This window comes from Nerophis ophidion, linkage group LG03 (genome assembly GCF_033978795.1).
Source record: "Nerophis ophidion isolate RoL-2023_Sa linkage group LG03, RoL_Noph_v1.0, whole genome shotgun sequence".
In the NCBI taxonomy this organism is placed as follows: Eukaryota; Metazoa; Chordata; class Actinopteri; order Syngnathiformes; family Syngnathidae; genus Nerophis; species Nerophis ophidion.
This window is the reverse complement of record NC_084613.1, coordinates 12,889,739-12,911,039: the sequence shown is the minus strand read 5'-3', so window position 1 is coordinate 12,911,039 and position 21,301 is coordinate 12,889,739. Positions and strand designations below refer to the sequence as shown.

General features: G+C 40.2%; 1 protein-coding gene across 2 annotated transcripts in view; it reads left to right on the top strand.

Annotated features, from left to right (window-relative positions):
- The window catches only part of dhtkd1 (dehydrogenase E1 and transketolase domain containing 1), a 57,076-nt gene that overhangs the window by 34,004 nt on the left and 1,771 nt on the right, over positions 1–21,301 (top strand). For both annotated transcript variants that reach the window (XM_061894276.1, XM_061894275.1), the window contains exons 8-15: positions 7,548–7,860; positions 11,125–11,209; positions 11,284–11,423; positions 11,497–11,647; positions 12,680–12,786; positions 16,186–16,352; positions 17,941–18,021; positions 18,093–18,256. In XM_061894276.1, coding sequence (XP_061750260.1) covers positions 7,548–7,860; positions 11,125–11,209; positions 11,284–11,423; positions 11,497–11,647; positions 12,680–12,786; positions 16,186–16,352; positions 17,941–18,021; positions 18,093–18,256 — 1,208 coding nt within the window. The remainder of the gene's footprint in view (positions 1–7,547; positions 7,861–11,124; positions 11,210–11,283; positions 11,424–11,496; positions 11,648–12,679; positions 12,787–16,185; positions 16,353–17,940; positions 18,022–18,092; positions 18,257–21,301) is intronic.

The following is a 21,301-nucleotide window of genomic DNA, read 5'->3' as shown; positions in this document are numbered from 1 at the left end:
ACATAATAGTGTGAGAGTCCAGTCCATAGTGGATCTAACATAATAGTGTGAGAGTTCAGTCCATAGTGGATCTAACAAAATAGTGTGAGAGTCCAGTCCATAGTGGATCTAACATAATAGTGTGAGAGTCCAGTCCATAGTGGATCTAATATAATAGTGTGAGAGTCCAGTCCATAGTGGATCTAACATAGTAGTGTGAGAGTCCAGTCCATAGTGGATCTAACATAATAGTGTGAGAGTCCAGTCCATAGTGGATCTAATATAATAGTGCGAGAGTCGAGTCCATAGTGGATCTAACATAATAGTGAGAGAGTCCAGTCCATAGTGGATCTAACATAATAGTGAGAGTCCAGTCCATAGTGGATCTAATATAATAGTTTGAGAGTCCAGTCCATAGTGGATCTAATATAATAGTGTGAGAGTCGATTCCATAGTGGATCTAACATAATAGTGAGAGTCCAGTCCATAGTGGATCTAATATAATAGTTTGAGAGTCCAGTCCATAGTGGATCTAATATAATAGAGTGAGAGTCCATTCCATAGTGGATCTAACATAATAGTGTGAGAGTCCAGTCCATAGTGGATCTAACATAATAGTGTGAGAGTCCAGTCCATAGTGGATCTAATATAATAGTGTGAGAGTCCAGTCCATAGTGGATCTAACATAGTAGTGTGAGAGTCCAGTCCATAGTGGATCTAACATAATAGTGTGAGAGTCCAGTCCATTGTGGATCTAATATAATAGTGTGAGAGTCCTGTCCATAGTCGATCTAACATAATAGTGTGAGAGTCCAGTCTATAGTGGATCTAATATAATAGTGTGAGAGTCCAGTACATAGTGGATCTCACATAGTAGTGTGAGAGTCCAGTCCATAGTGGATCTAACATAATAGTGTGAGAGTCCAGTCCATAGTGGATCTCACATAATAGTGTGAGAGTCCCGTCCATAGTAGATCTAACATAATAATGTGAGAGTCCAGTCCATAGTGGATCTAACATAATAGTGTGAGAGTCCAGTCCATAGTGGATCTAATATAATAGTGTGAGAGTCCAGTACATAGTGGATCTCACATAATAGTGTGAGAGTCCCGTCCATAGTGGATCTAACATAATAGTGTGCGATTCCAGTCCATAGTGGATCTAACATAATAGTGTGAGAGTCCAGTACATAGGGGATCTAATATAATTGTGCGAGAGTCCAGTCCATAGTGGATCTAATATAATAGTGTGAGAGTCCAGTCCATAGTGGATCTAATATAATAGTGTGAGAGTCCAGTCCATAGTGGATATGATATAATAGTGTGAGAGTCCAGTCCATAGTGGATCTAATATAATAGTGTGAGAGTCCAGTCCATAGTGGATCTAATATAATAGTGTGAGAGTCCAGTCCATAGTGGATATAATATAATAGTGTGAGAGTCCAGTCCATAGTGGATCTCAAATAATAGTGTGAGAGTCCAGTCCATAGTGGATCTAACATAATAGTGTGAGAGTCCAGTCCATAGGGGATCTAACATAATAGTGCGAGAGTCCAGTCCATAGTGTATCTAACATAATAGTGTGAGAGTCCAGTCCATAGTGGATCTAATATAATAGTGTGAGAGTCCAGTCCATAGTGAATCTAACATAATAGTGTGAGAGTCCAGTCCATAGTGGATCTAACATAATAGTGTGAGAGTCCAGTCCATAGTGGATCTAACATAATAGTGCGAGAGTCCAGTCCATAGTGGATCTAACATAATAGTGTGAGAGTCCAGTCCATAGTGGATCTAACATAATAGTGTGAGAGTCCAGTTCATAGTGGATCTAACATAATAGTGTGAGAGTCCAGTCCATAGTGGATAGAACATAATAGTGTGAGAGTCCAGTCCATAGTGGATCTAACATAATAGTGTGAGAGTCCAGTTCATAGTGGATCTAACATAATAGTGTGAGAGTCCAGTCCATAGTGGATCTAACATAATAGTGTGAGAGTCCAGTCCATAGTGGATATAACATAATGGTGTGAGAGTCCAGTCCATAGTGGATCTAATATAATAGTGTGAGAGTCCAGTACATAGTGGATCTCACATAATAGTGTGAGAGTACCGTCCATAATGGATCTAACATAATAGTGTGAGAGTCCATTCCATAGTGGATCTAATATAATAGTGTGAGAGTCCAGTACATAGTGGATCTACTATAATAGTGTGAGAGTCCAGTCCATAGTGGATCTAACATAATAGTGTGAGAGTCCAGTCCATAGTGGATGTAACATAATAGTGTGAGAGTCCAGTACATAGTGGATCCAACATAATAGTGAGAGTCCAGTCCATAATGGATCTAACATAATAGTGAGAGTCCAGTCCATAGTGGATCTAACATAATAGTGTGAGAGTCCAGTCCATAGTGGATCTAACATAATAGTGTGAGAGTCCAGTCCATAGTGGATCTAACATAATAGTGTGAGAGTTCAGTCCATAGTGGATCTAACAAAATAGTGTGAGAGTCCAGTCCATAGTGGATCTAATATAATAGTGTGAGAGTCCAGTCCATAGTGGATCTAATATAATAGTGTGAGAGTCCAGTCCATAGTGGATCTAACATAACAGTGTGAGAGTCCAGTCTATAGTGGATCTAATATAATAGTGTGAGAGTCCAGTCCATAGTGGATCTAACATAATAGTGTGAGAGTCCAGTCTATAGTGGAACTAATATAATAGTGTGAGAGTCCAGTACATAGTGAATCTAACATAATAGTGTGAGATTCCAGTCCATAGTGGATCTAATATAATAGTGTGGGAGTCCAGTCCATAGTGGATCTAAAATAATAGTGTGAGAGTCCAGTCCATAGTGGATCTAATATAATAGTGTGAGAGTCCAGTACATAGTGGATCTAACAATAGTGATAGTGCAGTCCATAATGGATCTAACATAATAGTAAGAGTCCAGTCCATAGAGGGGCCAGCAGGAGACCATCCCGAGCGGAGACAGGTCAGCAGTGCAGAGTCGTCCCCAACCGATGCACAGACGAGCGGTCCACCCCGGGTCCCGACTTTGGCCCCGAGAGGGGGGCAGAGCAGAAAAGAAACGGCAGATCAACTGGTCTAAAAGTGGGGTCTATGGCTAGAGTATACAAATGAGTTCTAAGATGGGACTTAAATCCTTCTACTCAGGTAGCATCCCTAACTGTTACCGGGAGGGGATTCCAGAGTACTGGAGCCCGAATACAAAAAGCTCTGTAGCCCGCAGACTTTTTTTGGGCTCTAGGAATCACTAATAAGCTGGAGTTCTTGCCGGGACATATGGTACAATACAATTAGCAAGATAGGCTGGAGCTAGACCGTGTAGTATTTTATACGTAAGTAGTAAAACCTTAAAGTCACATCTTAAGTGCACAGGAAGCCAGTGCAGGTGAGCCAGTATAGGTATATATATATGTAGGTATATATGTATATAAAGGTATATACGGTATAGGGGTAACATGATCAAACTTTCTGGTTCTTGTCAAAAGTCTAGCAGCCGCATTTTGTACCAACTGTAATCTTTTAAAGTTAGACATAGGGAGACCCGAAAATGATACGTCACAGTAGTCGAGACGAGACGTAACGAACACATGAATAATGATCTCAGTGTCGCTAGTGGACAAAATGGAACAAATTTTAGCGATATCACGGAGATGAAAGAAGGCCGTTTTAGTAACGGTTTTAATGTGTGACTCAAAGGAGAGAGTTGGGTCGTAGTTAACACCCAGATTCTTTACCGAGTCGCCTTGTGTAATTGTTTGGTTGTCAAATGTTAAAGGGGAACACTATCACCAAACCTATGTAAGCGTCAATATATACCTTGATGTTGCAGAAAAAAGACCATGTATTTTTTTAACCGATTTCCGAACTCTAAATGGGTGAATTTTGGCAAATTAAACGCCTTTCTGTTCATCGGTCTTTTAGCGATGACGTCAGAACGTGACGTCATCGAGGTAACACACCCGCCATATTCATTTTCACATTACAAACACCGGGTCTCAGGTCTGTTATTTTCCGTTTTTTCGACTATTTTTTGAAACCTTGGAGACATCATGCCTTGTCGGTGTGTTGTCGGAAGGTGTAACAACACTAACAGGGAGGGATTCAAGTTGCACCACTGGCAAGAAATCTGCCGCCAGATCCCCATTGAATTTGCCAGAGTGTCTGCACATTTTACCGGCGATGCTAAGACAGACATGGCACAGAGATGTATGGATAAACTGGAGATGCATTTGCAACCATAAAGTCAACGAAATCACAAAGGTGGGTTTTGTTGATGTTGTTGACTTATGTGCTAATCAGTCATATTTGGTCAGGGCATGACTGCCAGCTAATCGATGCTAACATGCTATTTACGCTAGCTGTATGTACATTTGAAACTAGATACCCACATTTAATGCGAAACAAACACTTACCAATCGACATATTTAAGTCACTCCAGTGTCACAAGATGCGAAAGTCCTGATCGTTTGGTCCGCACATTTTACCAGCGATGCTAATAAGGCAGCCATGTTATGGGCCACTTCATTAGGTACACCCACACTATGGCCGAATAGCGTCAATAGCTATTCGCTCAATAGCTTCAATTTCTTCTTCAATTTCGTTTTCGCTATCTGCCTCCATACTCCGACCATCTGTTTCAATACACGCGTAATCTGTTGAATCGCTTAAGTCGCTGAAATCCGAGTCTGAATCCGAGCTAATGTCGCTATATCTTTCTGTGGTAACCGCCATGTTGTTTGTATTGGCAGCCCTGTATGACGTCACAGGGAAATGGACAGTGGTTTCGTAGATAGCGAAAATAAGGCACTTTAAAGCTTTATTTAGGGATATTCCGGGACCGGTAAAATTTTGAAAAAAAATTCAAAAAATACAACAAGCCACTGGGAACTGATTTTTATTGTTTTTAACCCTTTTGAAATTGTGATAGTGTTCCCCTTCAAGGTGGTATTAATAAATAGGTGTCGGTGTCTAGCAGGACCGATGATCTTTATTTACGTTTTCTTAGCGTTGAGTTGCAAAACGTCAGCGGACATCCAATAATGTCTGAATGCTAAAAACGTTATGAGAGACCGCCGTAAAAAACGAAATGTAATTAAAAAAATTTTTTACTGAATGAGACACCCAGAATGTATATGAAAATAACGAATGTGGGGTTTACAATATTAACTATGAAGGATAAAACACTGAATATTGACAACATATGAACGTCACACCCCCTCTCCATCAACATATTTTACAATCAAGGAAACACAACAAAAATGCAACAAACACAGCGATATATGAACACAAAGGGTAAAAAAAACCCCACCTACAATCTGATATACAGTGGGGCAAAAAAGTATTTAGTCAGCCACCGATTGTGCAAGTTCTCCCACTTTAAATGATGACAGAGGTCTGTAATTTTCATCATAGGTACACTTCAACTGTGAGAGACAGAATGTGAAAAAAAAATCCAGCAATTCACATTGTAGGAATTTTAAAGAATTTATTTGTAAATTATGGTGGAAAATAAGTATTTGGTCAACCATTCAAAGCTCTCACTGATGGAAGGAGGTTTTGGCTCAAAATCTCACGATACATGGCCCCATTCATTCTTTCCTTAACACGGATCAATCGTCATGTCCCCTTAGCAGAAAAACCGCCCCAAAGCATGATGTTTCCACTCCTATGCTTCACGGTAGGTTTGGGGTTCTTGCGATGCAGTATTCTTCTTCCTCCAAACACGACGAGTTGAGTTTATACCAAAAAGTTCTATTTTGGTTTCATCTGACCACATGACATTCTCCCAATCCTCTGCTGTATCATCCATGCATCCATTTTGGTATAAACTCAACTCGTCGTGTTTGGAGGAAAAAGAATACTGAGTTGCATCCCAAGAACACCATATCTACTGTGAAGCATGGGGGTGGAAACATCATGCTTTGGGGCTGTTTTTCTGCTAAGGGGACAGGACGATTGATCCATGTTAAGGAAAGGATGAATGGGGCCATGTATCGTGAGATTTTGAGCCAAAACCTCCTTCCATCAGTGAGAGCTTTGAATGGTTGACCAAATACTTATTTTGCACCATCATTTACAAATAAATTCTTTAAAATTCCTACAATGTGAATTCCTGGATTTTTTTTTCACATTCTGTCTCTCACAGTTGAAGTGTACTGTGACGGACTCCCAGCCGTCCTCGTGTGGGTTGCGGTGACACTGGACACACGACGCATCGTAGCAGGTTTGCTTCACTTTTACTGTTTCAAACGACCTTTCTTCGGGCCAGTCGGGCGCGCCCATTTCTAATGCGCCGGCTCCTCTTCCTGGTCGCGTTGCACCTTTCGGTGCTCGCCTGCTGCGTCGGTGGCGGGGACTCATCTTGGCGTGATCTCTGTGTCGGGCTCGTGGTCGGGCTGCCGTGGTTTCCTTCCCGGTCCCCTCCTCCCGATCGGGCCTCCTTCGCCTCTCTTGAAGTCCAGGAGCAGATGCGCAGATTGTGGGCAGGTGTGTGTCTTATGCACCTGACTCCGATTGGCGTTCTCCTGCCGCTCCGCCTCCTGGCCTCCATCTTAGTCCAGAACGCCTCTGCCCGCCCGTCGGCTGCGTCTCTCCACATGTACCTATGATGAAAATTACAGACCTCTGTCATCATTTTAAGTGGGAGAACTTTCACAATCGGTGGCTGACTAAATACTTTGTTTGCCCCACTGTATCACTAAGCTTTACAACTTGGTTGTCTGTCCCTGACACCTGTATTTCAGGCTGACCGCTCTGGAAGCACTCCGTGGAAATGCTCCCCACTCACACCGCTTCGTGCCTCGTCTGAGCTGCTGTGATTACCATAGTAACTAATTAGATTACCATAGCAACTAGTATGGGGCTTCACGGTGGCAGAGAATTTAGTGGGTCTGCCTCACAATACGAAGGTCCTGCAGTCCTGGGTTCAATCCCAGGCTCGGGATCTTTCTGTGTGGAGTTTGCTTGTCCTCCCTGTGAATGCTTGGGTTGCCTCCGGGTACTCCGGCTTCCTCCCACTTTCAAAGACATGCACCTGGGGATAGGTTGATTGGCAACACTAAATTGGCTCTAGTGTGTGAATGTGAGTGTGAAGGTTGTCTGTCTATCTGTGTTGGCCCTGCGATCAGGTAGAGACTTGTCCAGGGTGTACCCCGCCTTCCGCCCGATTGTAGCTGAGATAGGCGCCCGCGACCCCAAAAGCGGAAGAAAATGGATGGATGGATGGATGGATAGTAACTAGTATATCATCCATAAACGCAGATTATCACCATTGAAATACTTTGTATAGTTCAAGACTTACGGTCATTTGAAAACATGGCTGCACATCATAATGGCAGCTACACTTTCCATCTCAAAGATCTTAAAAATTATTTGGGAATGTCCGGCGAGCCAGATTGAAAAGGTTAACGGGCGCCCGGGCCTTAATTTGCCCAGGTCTGGTATATCACATACTGTGTTGCTGGGACTTGAACATTAATTTTCCCTGCAGGACCGATACACTTCCATCGAATCTAACCGCACCTGGTTGCTTCCCGACAGGGCCCGCAAGAGTGTCCCCGACTCCTACTCGGAGCAGCTCATCTCCGAGGGCTCGATGACAAAAGCAGAGTGCGACCAGATCAAATCCAAGTACTTCAGCTCGCTCAACGACAAGCTGGCCAACATGACCTTCTACAGCCCGCCCGCCACCAACCTGCAGGGCCGCTGGGGGGACCTGGTGGAGCCGCAGGCCCGGGTCACCAGCTGGGACACGGGTGTACCCGTCCCGCTGCTGCAGTACGTCGGAGCCAAGTCCGTGGACATCCCCGAGCACATCAAGCTCCACGGGCATCTCGACAAGACCCACGCACAGGTATGGACATAGTTACTGTATTTCAGTTTAGATTATGAGCGCTTAGCACACGCTTTACACATTAGATATACGTTTTGGGGATGAACGATTACAAAACCAGTCCACTGTTCGTCAATATGTGCTAAGCTATTGTACAAAAAAATCCATCTTGTGCCCGCTGCCGTCCCACCTAATTTCTTTGTGAGGATTATATTATGGGGGGCGGTATAGCTCGGTTGGTAGAGCGGCCGTGCCAGCAACTTGAGGGTTGCAGGTTCAATTCCCGCTTCCGCCATCCTAGTCACTGCCGTTGTGTCCTTAGGCAAGACACTTTAGCCACCTGCTCCCAGTGCCACCCACACTGGTTTAAATGTAACTTAGATATTGGGTTTCACTATGTAAAGCGCTTTGAGTCACTAGAGAAAAGCGCTATATAAATGTAATTCACTTCACTTCACATAAGTAATTCTTCATCTAAATGGGAATATACAAACTACACAGTGGACTAGTGGTTAGAGTGTCCGCCCTGAGATCGATAGATAGTGAGTTCAAACCCCGGCCGAGTCTTACCAAAAATGGGTTTTAATTGGGGGTTAAATCATCAAAAATGATTCCCGGGCGCGGCCACTGCTGCTGCCCACTGCTCCCCTCACCTTCCAGGGGGTGAAGAGTGGGATGGGTCAAATGCAGAGGACACATTGCACCACACCCAGTGTGTGTGGCAATCATTGGGACTGTAACTTTTTTTTAACTTTGACTTTTAATCCTAGCAGTCGGCATTCTAATGACAGCCGACATTGTGCAGAGAGTGATGTTTTATTATGTTTGTGGACTCTCAAAGTCTGCAGTGAGTAATAATTACTGATGAAGAAAAGAAAAAAGCAAACGTTGTGTTGCGTTTTTTAAATTAACATGCCGCGTATGCTTAAAATGATCAAAATAGGTCAATATTAAATGTTATTATGAATGTTACTACATTACATATATACTTACATCATGTACACGTATATTACATATTATTATAAATGTTACCACATTACATATGTACTTACATCATGTGTATAAAACCCTAATGGAGGTGTTTGGATCTTTTTTTTAGAGGCTCTATAAGCAGAATTGAACGGCTTTCATAGGCTCCATTGTAATTCGACTTTTGATCGCATTTATTTAATATATTTAGAAGGGATTAAAAAAAAATCTATCCTTCGTCATGTCTTTAAAGGCCTACTGAAATGAGATTTTCTTATTTAAACGGGGATAGCAGGTCTAGTCTATGTGTCATACTTGATCATTTTGTGATATTGCCATATTTTTGCTGAAAGGATTTAGTAGAGAACATCCACGATAAAGTTCGCAACTTTTGGTCGCTAATAAAAAAGCCTTGCCTGTACCGGAAGTAGCAGACGATGTGCGTGTGACGTCACTGGTTGTAGGGCTTCTCACATCCTCACATTGTTTATAATGTGAGCCTCCTGCAGCAAGAGCTGTTCGGACCGAGAAAGCGACAATTTCCCCATTAATTTAAACGAGGATGAAATATTTCGTGGATGAGGAAATTTAGAGTGATGGACTAGAAAAAAAAAAACGCGATTGCATTGGGAGCGATTCAGATGTTTTTAGACACATTTACTTGGATAATTCTGGGAAATCCCTTATCTTTCTATTGTGTTGCTAGTGTTTTAGTGACTTAAATAGTACCTGATAGTCGGAGGGGTGTGTCCACGGGTGTGTTGACGCCAGTCTCTGAGGGAAGTCACGAAGCTGCACCACGACAGAAGCTCCGCTGATCTCCGGTAAGAGGCGACTTATTTCCACAATTTTCTCACCGAAAACTGTCGGTTGACATGTAGTTGGGATCCATGTTCGCTTGACCGCTCTGATCCATAGTAAAGCTTTACCTCCGGGAATTTTAAACAAGGAAGCACTTTGTGTTTGTGTGGCTAAAGGCTAAAAACTTCACCCCTCCACCTTTCTACTTTGACTTCTCCATTATTAATTGAACAAATTTCAAAAGATTCATCAACGCAGATGTCCAAAATACTGTGTAATTGCGCGGTGAAAAGAGTGGTGCTGGACTACTACAGTATGTCCCCTCCAACCAATAACGTAACAAACACGCGTCATCATTCCGCGACATTTTCAACAGGAAACTCCGCGGGAAATTTAAAATCGTAATTTAGTAAACTAAACCGGCCGTATTGGCATGTGTTGCAATGTTAATATTTCATCATTGATATATAAACTATCAGACTGCGTGGTGGGTAGTAGTGGGTTTCATCCATCCATCTATTTTCTACCGCTTATTCCCTTTTGGGGTCGCAGCGGGCTCTGGCGCCTACCTCAGCTACAACTCGTCGTGTTTGGAGGAAGAAGAATACTGAGTTGCATCCCAAGAACACCATACCAACTGTGAAGCATGGGGGTGGAAACATCATGCTTTGGAGCTGTTTTTCTGCTAAGGGGACAGGACGATTGATCCGTGTTAAGGAAAGAATGAATGGGGCCATGTATTGTGAGATTTTTGAGCCAAAACCTCCTTCCATCAGTGAGAGCTTTGAATGGTTGACCAAATACTTATTTTCCACCATAATTTACAAATAAATTCTTTAAAATTCCTACAATATGAATTCCTGGATCTTTTTTTCACTTTGTGTCTCTCACAGCTGAAGTGTACCTATGATGACAATTACAGACCTCTGTCATCATTTTAAGAGGGAGAACTTGCACAATCGGTGGCTGACTAAATACTTTTTTGCCCCACTGTATTTCAGTTTGAGCACATAAATAGATAAGGCCCCTTTGATATTTGAAAGTGGATTGGATCACTTCTCGTAGGAAAAGAGGCTCTAATTAGGACTTCGGAATGCAAAAGTGATAACCTTATCCTTGAGAAAAGACTACCTGTCCAGTTCAACGCCAACATTTGAGTTATGACTTAAAGCAGTTGTTTTCCAGACACTTACACACGAACATATCCTTTTATGGTCAGGATGCGCTCTCCTGACTTAGCACACACACCCAGAGACAGAAAGGAGGAATATAAAAACTGATGGTTTGGCTTTTGTAGTTAGAAGTCCTCCATGTTTTGACCGGAGTTGCTACAGATACTGCAGACCTCTTTAATGACGCTCGCTTGTAATAAAGCAACTTTGTTTTTAGCAAAGCGTCTCCGACGTCTCTTTTGATCCAGCCGCACTGCAGGGGGTGACAAGACCAGAATTACACTTCACTACAAAACGTCCTAAACTGAGGACCTCCTGTATGAGACTGTGTTTGTCTTTTCAGGCTCGACTGCAAAAGCTGGAAGAGGGGTCCAAAATAGACTGGTCCACAGCAGAGGCCTTGGCTTTTGGCTCTCTCCTTTGCCAAGGTGAGAAAACACCTGCTTTTAATACATTTATTTTTAAAAATGATTCCATTTCAAATGATTTTTTTTTTTACCAGGTTTCAACATCCGTATAAGTGGGCAGGACGTGGGTCGGGGCACGTTCAGCCAGCGGCACGCCATGGTTGTCTGCCAAGACACCAACGACATGTTCATTCCTCTAAACCACATCAGTCCTCAACAGCCGGGTCTCCTCGAGGTGGGAAAAAGCGAACACAACAATGTAGATCGCAACCAGGCCCGGTTTGCTTTCAACGGTCATATCTATGCAGGTGTGTAACAGCCCGCTGTCTGAGGAGGCGGTGCTCGGGTTCGAGTACGGCATGAGCATCGCCCAGCCCATGCTGCTGCCCATATGGGAGGCTCAGTTCGGAGATTTCTTCAATGGCGCTCAGATCATCTTTGACACGTTCATTTCTGGAGGTGAAGCACTGTTAAAGGGGACCTGCACTTTTTTGGAATTGTGCTCATGGTTCACAATCTTTATGAAAGACATGACGGCAATTTTTTTTAATTAATGCATTCTAAATATTAAATAAATGCGATCAAAAGTCCTCTTACAATGGAGCCTATGGAAGACGTTCAATTCTGCCCATAGGGCCTCTAAAAAACATCCAAACACCTCTATTAGGGTTTTATATACGTAATGTAAGAATAAATGTAATTTTTCGGAGTATAAGTCACTCTGGAGTTTAAGTCGCATGTGCCGAAAATGCATAATAAAGAAGGAAAAAAATATATATAAGTCGCACTGGAGTATAAGTCGCATTTTTGGGGAAATTTATTTGATAAAACCCAACACCAAGAATAGACATTTGAAATTTTTTGTATCTTTTTTTTTTAAATTGACATCCAGCATGAGACATTTCCATCCACTAAATCATATTCACATACATCACACAGCCGTTGTCTGCCCAAAATGTCAAAAGTATTTTTGTTTACCACCCACCCCCCCCCCAAAAAAGAAAAAGAAACAGAGATAACAAAAGCAAGGTAGTATCTACACATACATCAATTAAATCAGCAAAAAATAGATAATACATTAATAATAATGAACAGAAATAAAATAAAATAAATATATACAGATACTTATATGTATATAGCTTGTGTTAATGTGACCGAAAACAATGGCTGTTTACATTCCTTTAGAAACAGCTGTTGTTATGTAAACAGAGAAAGTCCAAATACAAATAGGTGGCGTACAATCTTTCGCCAGAGCGTGCTGGAGACCGTACAAGAGTACAGCCCAGACGTTTCTCCTCAAATTGAGCCAAGTTGAATTCTGTCTCTGTTTAATTCCTTGCTTCTTGTCTCGCTGAATAGGTGTCATCAGTATTTGAACCTGACAGTCTTCATGTCTTTCTAAAAAAACAGTGCATTTCCCCTTAAGAATTACATTCAGTTTTCGGGGGATTTGAAGAAAAACGTTCAGCTGTTCAACTGGTGTGTTTGCAGGCGAGGCCAAGTGGCTGCTCCAATGTGGGATGGTGATCCTGCTGCCCCACGGCTACGACGGCGCCGGACCGGAACATTCCTCCTGTCGCATGGAGCGCTTCCTGCAGGTTAAGACACCCTTAGCCACCTATGCTAAGATGCTACACAACAATGGCATGTACTATAAAGTAGTGTAGCGTGGAAGAGTGGACATTTTTTTGTGGGTTCTTCCGAGGATGTTGTAGTCGTAATGATTTGTGCAGTCCTTTGAGACATTTGTGATTTGGGGCTATATAAATAAACATTGATTGATTGATTTAGGAACGGGTGCAAAGTTAAATCTGATAACCGATTAAAAAGACCCTTTTTAATATAGCACATGTTGTAAATATCCTACAAAGACGCCTTGATGCCACAAAAAAAGATGTGCACAAACTAAAGTTATATCTGACTTAAAAAAGTAAATGGATGTACCGTATTTTCCGCACTATAAGGCGCACCGGATTATAAGGCGCACCTTCAATGAATGGCCTATTTTAAAACTTTGTTCATATATAAGACGCACCACAATATAAGGCGCCTAGAATAAACGCTACAGTAGAGGCTGGGGTTACGTTACGCATTCTTTAGATCAGGGGTCACCAAGCTTTTTGAAACCAAGAGCTATTCTACTGATTAATGCGAAGGGCTACCAGTTTGATACACACTTAAATAAATTGCCATAAATAGCCAATTTGCTCAATTTACCTTTAACTTTATGTTATTATTATTAATTAGTAATATTTATCTTTGTAGAAACACTGATCATCTTAATGATTTCTCACAATAAATACTATATATAGAAACAGATAAATATTTTTATAAATATATTTCGAGTCTTTAAAATTCAAACAAAAAAAAGAATAGAAAAACTAGCTAATTCGAATCTTTTAAAAAAAAAATGAAAAAATTAATGGAACATCATTAGTAATATTTCCTGATCAAGATTAATTTTAGAATTTTTATTTTAAATAGGTTAAAATCCAATCTTCACTTTGTTAAAATATATAACAAATTGGACCAAGCTATATTTCTAACAGACAAATCATTTTTATTTTTTATTTTAATCCTAATAAGTTTGAAGAAATATTTCACAAATATTCTTCGTCGAAAAAACAGAAGTTAAAATGAAGAATTAAATTAAAATGTATTTATTATTCTTTACATTAAAAAAAATGTACTTGAACATTGATTTAAATTGTCAGGAAAGAAGAGGAAGAAATTTAAAAGGTGTTTAAAAATCCTAAAATCATTTTCAAGGTTGTATATTTTCTCTAAAATTGTCTTTCTGAAAGTTATAAGTAGCAAAGTAAAAAAAAAAAAAGAATTTATTTAAACAAGTGAAGACCAAGTCTTTAAAATATTTTCTTGGATTTTCAAATTCTATTTGAGTTTTGTCTCTCTTTGAATTAAAAATGTTGAGCAAAGCGAGACCAGCTTGCTAGTAAATAAATACAATTCAAAAAATAGAGGCAGCTCACTGGTAAGTGCTGCTATTTGAGCTATTTTTAGAACAGGCCAGCGGGCGAATCATCTGGTCCTTACGGGCGACCTGGTGCCCCCGTGGGCACCGCGTTGGTGACCCCTGCTTTAGATGGAGCTGCGCTAAAGGGAATATCAACAAAACAGTCGGATAGGTCAGTCAAACTTTATTTGACTGACCTAAAACCAGCGTTCTGACAACTCAGTTCACTCCCAAAATGAATAAACAGCTGTTTTATTATTTTCCCCGATTCAATAAACACGTAAAAAACAGTCTGATACTGTTACGATAAATCAAACGTTAGTGCAATCACAATATAGTAACACTCGAAATAGTGCAAAGCATTAATATATCAATAACTCAATGTTGCTCAAACGATAATGTCACACAACACACAAAAAAAACATGTAAAGCTCGCTTTATTAAGTTATTCCTCATCCACGAATCCCTCAAATTCTTCTTCTTCAGTGTTCGAATCAAATAGTCGAAGTCGCCATTAAATGAGTCACTATCGCCGCTGTTAATGTTAAATTCTCTCGCTGCTGCTCTATTCCCGTGTTCTACTGGGTGACTGATGGCCTTGAGTTTAAACTCTGCGTCGTAAGCGTGTCTCCTAATAGGAGCCATTTTGGGGTCTTTACATAAACACACAGAAACAGCACGCCTCCCGCAGTCATATATCCCAGCATGCACCGCGCGCTTCTTCTTCTACGAGGGAAAATGAAGTCGGCGGCTGCTTATCGTAGAAGAAGAAGCGCACTTCTTCTTCTACGGGGGAAAATGAAGTCGGTGGCTTCTTACCGTAGTTGCGAGACCTGTTGTGGCTCAATATTGGTCCACATATAAGGCGCACCGGATTATAAAGCGCACTGAGGTTTTTAGGTGCGCCTTATATGGTGGAAAATACGGTAATTGATGAGTGTTCGTTTTGACAACAAGCAGGACGTTACTAGCTTGAAAAACAGAATCTAGGGCTTTCTTCATGAAACATTGTGATTTGTTTAACACTTGGTTCATGGAGTCTTCTTAACAATTAAATGATAAAATTATATATATTTTACCCAGATTTGCACCGCATTTTGCATGTTTCTTTTAGCATAATCCTGTTAATTACAGGTAAAGTTCACTGCGACCTCCACCCCAGATCACACCTCACTCCAACCCACTTCTCCAAAGTGGGCTGGCTCAGGGTGGAGGACAGAGTAAAACAACTTGCACTGAGCCTAGTCTATAAAATCCGCTACACCTCCCTGATACCGAAGTACATGTCAAACTACTTCCTTAACGTAAATGACCGCCATAAACACAACACCAGGGGGAGCTCCACAAACCACGTTAAACCCAGATTCCGATCCAACAAAGGTCTTAACTCATTCTCTTTCTATGCCACATCAATAAGGAATGCACTCCCAACAAGTAAGTGCATCTCTATATTCCTTCAAAACCGCTCTAAAACAACACCTCCAGGCAACTTCAACCCTTTACTAATACCCTCCTCCATTCACATCCCATCTCCCCGGATTATAAATAACCTAATGTAAATAATCAAATGTACTTCTAATTTATATACTAGTTCTTATGCTACGTGAACTCACTATGTTCTCTGCTGGCTGTACATATCCTACTAAGTAAGACCTACACTGTTTCAATGTCCACATTTCTCTGTTGATGCAATTGTTGATGACTGAAGTACTGATATCAACCAAAGCTTCACATCCCACCCCCCAGATTGTAAATAATGTAAATAATTCAATGTATATTCTATGATGATTAACCTGTGTGATGACTGTATTATGCTGATAGTATATATTTGTACAAGGAATTGATTAATGTGGACCCCGACTTAAACAAGTTAAAAAAGTGTTACCATTTAGTGGTCAATTGTACGGAATATTTACTGTACTGTGCAATCCACTAATAAAAGTAGCAATCAATCAATCAATCAAAACCACTCATTGTGCTAGTAACAAACACACCTGGTGTCCGTCTTCTCCACTTACTGTAGATGTGCGACAGCAAGGAGGAGGGCGTGGACGGCGACAATGTCAACATGGCTGTGGTCAACCCCACCACCTCCGCCCAGTACTTCCACCTGCTCCGGCGGCAGATGATCCGCAACTTCCGCAAGCCCCTCATCGTCATCGGACCCAAGATGCTGCTGAGGTTTTCGGGAAGTATATCAGTAGTTTTTACAAACCCCAAAACCAGTGAAGTTGACACGTCGTTCAAATGGTAAATCAAAACAGAATGCAATGATTTACAAATCATTTTCAACTTATATTCATTTGAATAGACTGCAAAGACAAGATATGTAATGTTTACACTGACAAACCTATTTTTTGTGTGTGCAAATAATCATTTACTTACAATTTATTGACAGCAACACATTGCAAAAAAAGTTGTCACAGGGGCATTTTTACCACTGTGTTACATGGCTTTTCCTTTTAACAACACTCAGTAAACGATTGGGAACTGAGGAGACACATTTTTGAAGCTTTTCAGGTGGAATTATTTCCCATTCTTGCTTGATGTACAGCTTAAGTTATTAAACAGTCCGGGGTCTCCGTTGTGGTATTTTACAATGCGCCACACATTTTCAAAGGGAGACAGGTCTGGACTACAGGCAGGCCAGTATAGTACCCACACTGTTAACTATGAAGCCATGCTGTTTCTACACGTGGCTTGGCATTGGCTTGCTGAAATAAGAAAGGGCGTCCATGAAAAATACTTTGCTAGGATGGCAATATATGTTGCTCCAAAACCTGTATAAATGGTGTCTTCACAGATGTGTAAGTTACCCATGCCTTGGGCACTAATACACCCCCATACTATCACAGATGCTGGCTTTTCAACTTTGCGCCTAGAACAATCCCAATGATTCTTTTCCTCTTTGTTCCGGATGACACAACGTCCACAGTTTCCCAAAAAAATAATTTGAAATATGTACTCGTTAGAACACTTTTCCACTTTGCATCAGTCCTTCGGGCCCAGCAAAGTCTGCAGCGGTTCTGGGTGTTGTTGATAAATGGCTTTGGCTTTGCATAGTAGAGTTTTAACTTGCACTTACAGATGTAGAGACCAACTGAAGGTACTGACAGTGGTTTTCTGAAGTGTTCCTGAGCCCATGTGGTGATATCCTTTACACACCGATGTTGGTTTTTGATGCAGTATTGCCTGAGGGATCCAAGGTCACGGGCATTCTATGTTACGTGCAGTGATTCTCTGAACCTTTTGATGATATCACAGACCATATATGGTGAAATCCCTGAATTCCTTGCAATAGCTGGTTGAGAAATGTTGTTCTTAAACCGTCGGACAATTTGCTCACGCATTTGTTGACAAAGTGGTGACCCTCGCCCCATCTTGTTTGTGAATGGTTGAGCATTTAATGGAAGCTGCTTTTATACCCGATCATGGCACCCACCTGTTCCCAACCAGCCTGTGGAATGTTCCAAATAAGTGTTTGATGAGCAATCCTCAACTTTCTCTGTCTTTTTTGCCACCTGTGCCAGCTTTTTTTAAACATGTTGCAGACATCAAACTCCAAATATGGTATTATTTGCAAATATAAAGTTTTCCAGTTAAAACATTAAATATCTTGTCTTTGCCGTCCATTCAATAGAATACAAGTTGAAAAGGATTGGCAAATCATTGTATTTAGTTTTTAATTTACCATTTACACAACGTGCCAACTTCACTGGTTTTGGGGTTTGTAAAAAAATATTTACTTGACGTTGATATCACTGTTCTTCCTAAAGGGGGCGGCGTCCAGCTTGAGCGAGATGGCACCAGGACAGTCCTTCAGACCCGTTTTGGGAGACACCTCCGTCCCAGCCGAAAGGTACAACACAAGACATTTGTTGTCATCCCCGAGTATCTACGGTGGTCAACTGTTTTTGTGATTGCACGCAGTGTCCAGAAGGTGGTGCTGTGCTCAGGGAAACACTACTACGCCTTGCTGAAGCAGAGGGACGCTGCAGCCAAACATGACACGGCGCTTGTTCGCTTGGAGGAGCTCTGTCCTTTCCCTCTGGACGCTCTGCAGGCAGAACTCCGGAAGTACCCCAACGCTAAAGGTGGGTCAAGCACACACCTTGAAAATAAACAAAATAAAAGTCCATCAGCAACCAGACAGGCAAAAAAACGAAAACAAACATGTACTAAAAAATATATAGTGAATAATTATATTTAAATAGGTAAATTAATAATAATAATAATTAATAATTGATTAATTATATTTAAATAGGTATATTGATATTGATCTTGATTTTTGAGTTTTTGTTGACTTAAAAAAAAATCTTATTTTGAAATACAATACAGCCATTTTATTTATTTTTTGTTGTTTTGACACAAATGTACATAGGATATTCAAATAATAAAAAAATACACACTTATTAGAGCTGTCAAAAAAAAACATTTTCACCTTAATCTCGATTTTTATTTGTAAAAAATAAAATAAAGAATCGATTTTGTATGGGTTTTTATTTTGATTTTTTCAATTTGTCTTTTCAGCCACTCAGAAAAATCATATTGTTGATTTAGATGATCATATTTTCTGTACTGCTTTACTTTAGAAAAGAGAAATGTTGTCTAAAGGGGCCCTATTAAAGTAGCTATATGTTGCCAAATCGCTATCATTAGCGGACAACAAACATAACTAATGCGTAAACAAAAGTAGTCCCAAAGTAGCAACTAACAATTTGCAGTCATGTTGTTATGATACAATACACTTTTAATGATTGCTAACATTACTAGCTATGCGTTGCCAAATCGCTATCATTAGCGGACAACAAACATAACTAATGCGTAAACAAAAGTAGTCCCAAAGTAGCATCTAACAATTTGCAGTCATGTTGTTATGATGCAATACACTTTTAATGATCGCTAACATTACTAGCTAGCGTTGCCAAATCGCTATCATTAGCGGACAAAAAAACATAACTTATGCGTAAACAAAAGTAGTTCCAAAGTAGCAACTAAGAATTTGCAGTCATGTTGTTATGATACAATACACTTTCAGTGATGGTTAACGTTACTAGCTATGTTTTGCCAAATCGCTATCATTAGCGGACAACAAACAGAATTAATGCGTAAACAAAAGTAGTCCAAAAGTAGCAACTAACAATTTGCAGTCATGTTGTTATGATACTATACACTTTCAATGATGGCTAACGATACTAACCAATGGTTGCCAAATCGCTATTACTAGTCGACAACAAACAGAACTAATGCGTAAACAAAAGTAGTCCCAAAGTAGCAACTAACAATTTGCAGTCATGTTGTTATGATACAATACACTTTTAATGATTGCTAACATTACTAGCTATGCGTTGCCAAATCGCTATCATTAGCGGACAACAAACATAACTAATGCGTAAACAAAAGTAGTCCCAAAGTAGCATCTAACAATTTGCAGTCATGTTGTTATGATGCAATACACTTTTAATGATCGCTAACATTACTAGCTAGCGTTGCCAAATCGCTATCATTAGCGGACAACAAACATAACTAATGCGTAAACAAAAGTAGTCCCAAAGTAGCAACTAACAATTTGCAGTCATGTTGTTATGATACAATACACTTTTAATGATTGCTAACATTACTAGCTATGCGTTGCCAAATCGCTATCATTAGCGGACAACAAACATAACTAATGCGTAAACAAAAGTAGTCCCAAAGTAGCATCTAACAATTTGCAGTCATGTTGTTATGATGCAATACACTTTTAATGATCGCTAACATTACTAGCTAGCGTTGCCAAATCGCTATCATTAGCGGACAAAAAAACATAACTTATGCGTAAACAAAAGTAGTTCCAAAGTAGCAACTCAGAATTTGCAGTCATGTTGTTATGATACAATACACTTTCAGTGATGGTTAACGTTACTAGCTATGTTTTGCCAAATCGCTATCATTAGCGGACAACAAACAGAATTAATGCATAAACAAAAGTAGTCCAAAAGTAGCAACTAACAATTTGCAGTCATGTTGTTATGATACTACACACTTTCAATGATGGCTAACGATACTAACCAATGGTTGCCAAATCGCTATTACTAGTCGACAACAAACAGAACTAATGCGTAAACAAAAGTAGTCCCAAAGTAGCAACTAACAATTTGCAGTCATGTTGTTATGATACAATACACTTTTAATGATTGCTAACATTACTAGCTATGCGTTGCCAAATCGCTATCATTAGCGGACAACAAACATAACTAATGCGTAAACAAAAGTAGTCCCAAAGTAGCATCTAACAATTTGCAGTCATGTTGTTATGATGCAATACACTTTTAATGATCGCTAACATTACTAGCTAGCGTTGCCAAATCGCTATCATTAGCGGACAAAAAAACATAACTTATGCGTAAACAAAAGTAGTTCCAAAGTAGCAACTAAGAATTTGCAGTCATGTTGTTATGATACAATACACTTTCAGTGATGGTTAACGTTACTAGCTATGTTTTGCCAGATCGCTATCATTAGCGGACAACAAACAGAATTAATGCGTAAACAAAAGTAGTCCAAAAGTAGCAACTAACAATTTGCAGTCATGTTGTTATGATACTATACACTTTCAATGATGGCTAACGATACTAACCAATGGTTGCCAAATCGCTATTACTAGTCGACAACAAACAGAACTAATGCGTAAACAAAAGTAGTCCCAAAGTAGCAACTAACAATTTGCAGTCATGTTGTTATGATGCAATACAATTATAATGATTGCTAACATTACTAGCTAGCGTTGCCAAATCGCTATCATTAGCGGACAAAAAAACATAACTTATGCGTAAACAAAAGTAGTTCCAAAGTAGCAATTAACAATTTGCAGTCATGTTGTTATGATGCAATACACTTTTAATGATTGCTAACATTACTAGCTAGCGTTGCCAAATCGCTATCATTAGTGGACAACAAACAGAATTAATGCGTAAACAAAAGTAGTCCCAAAGTAGCAACTAACAATTTGCAGTCATGTTGTTATGATACTATACACTTTCAATGATGGCTAACGATACTAGCCAATGGTTGCCAAATCGCTATTACTAGTCGACAACAAACAGAACTAATGCGTAAACAAAAGTAGTCCCAAAGTAGCAACTAACAATTTACAGTCA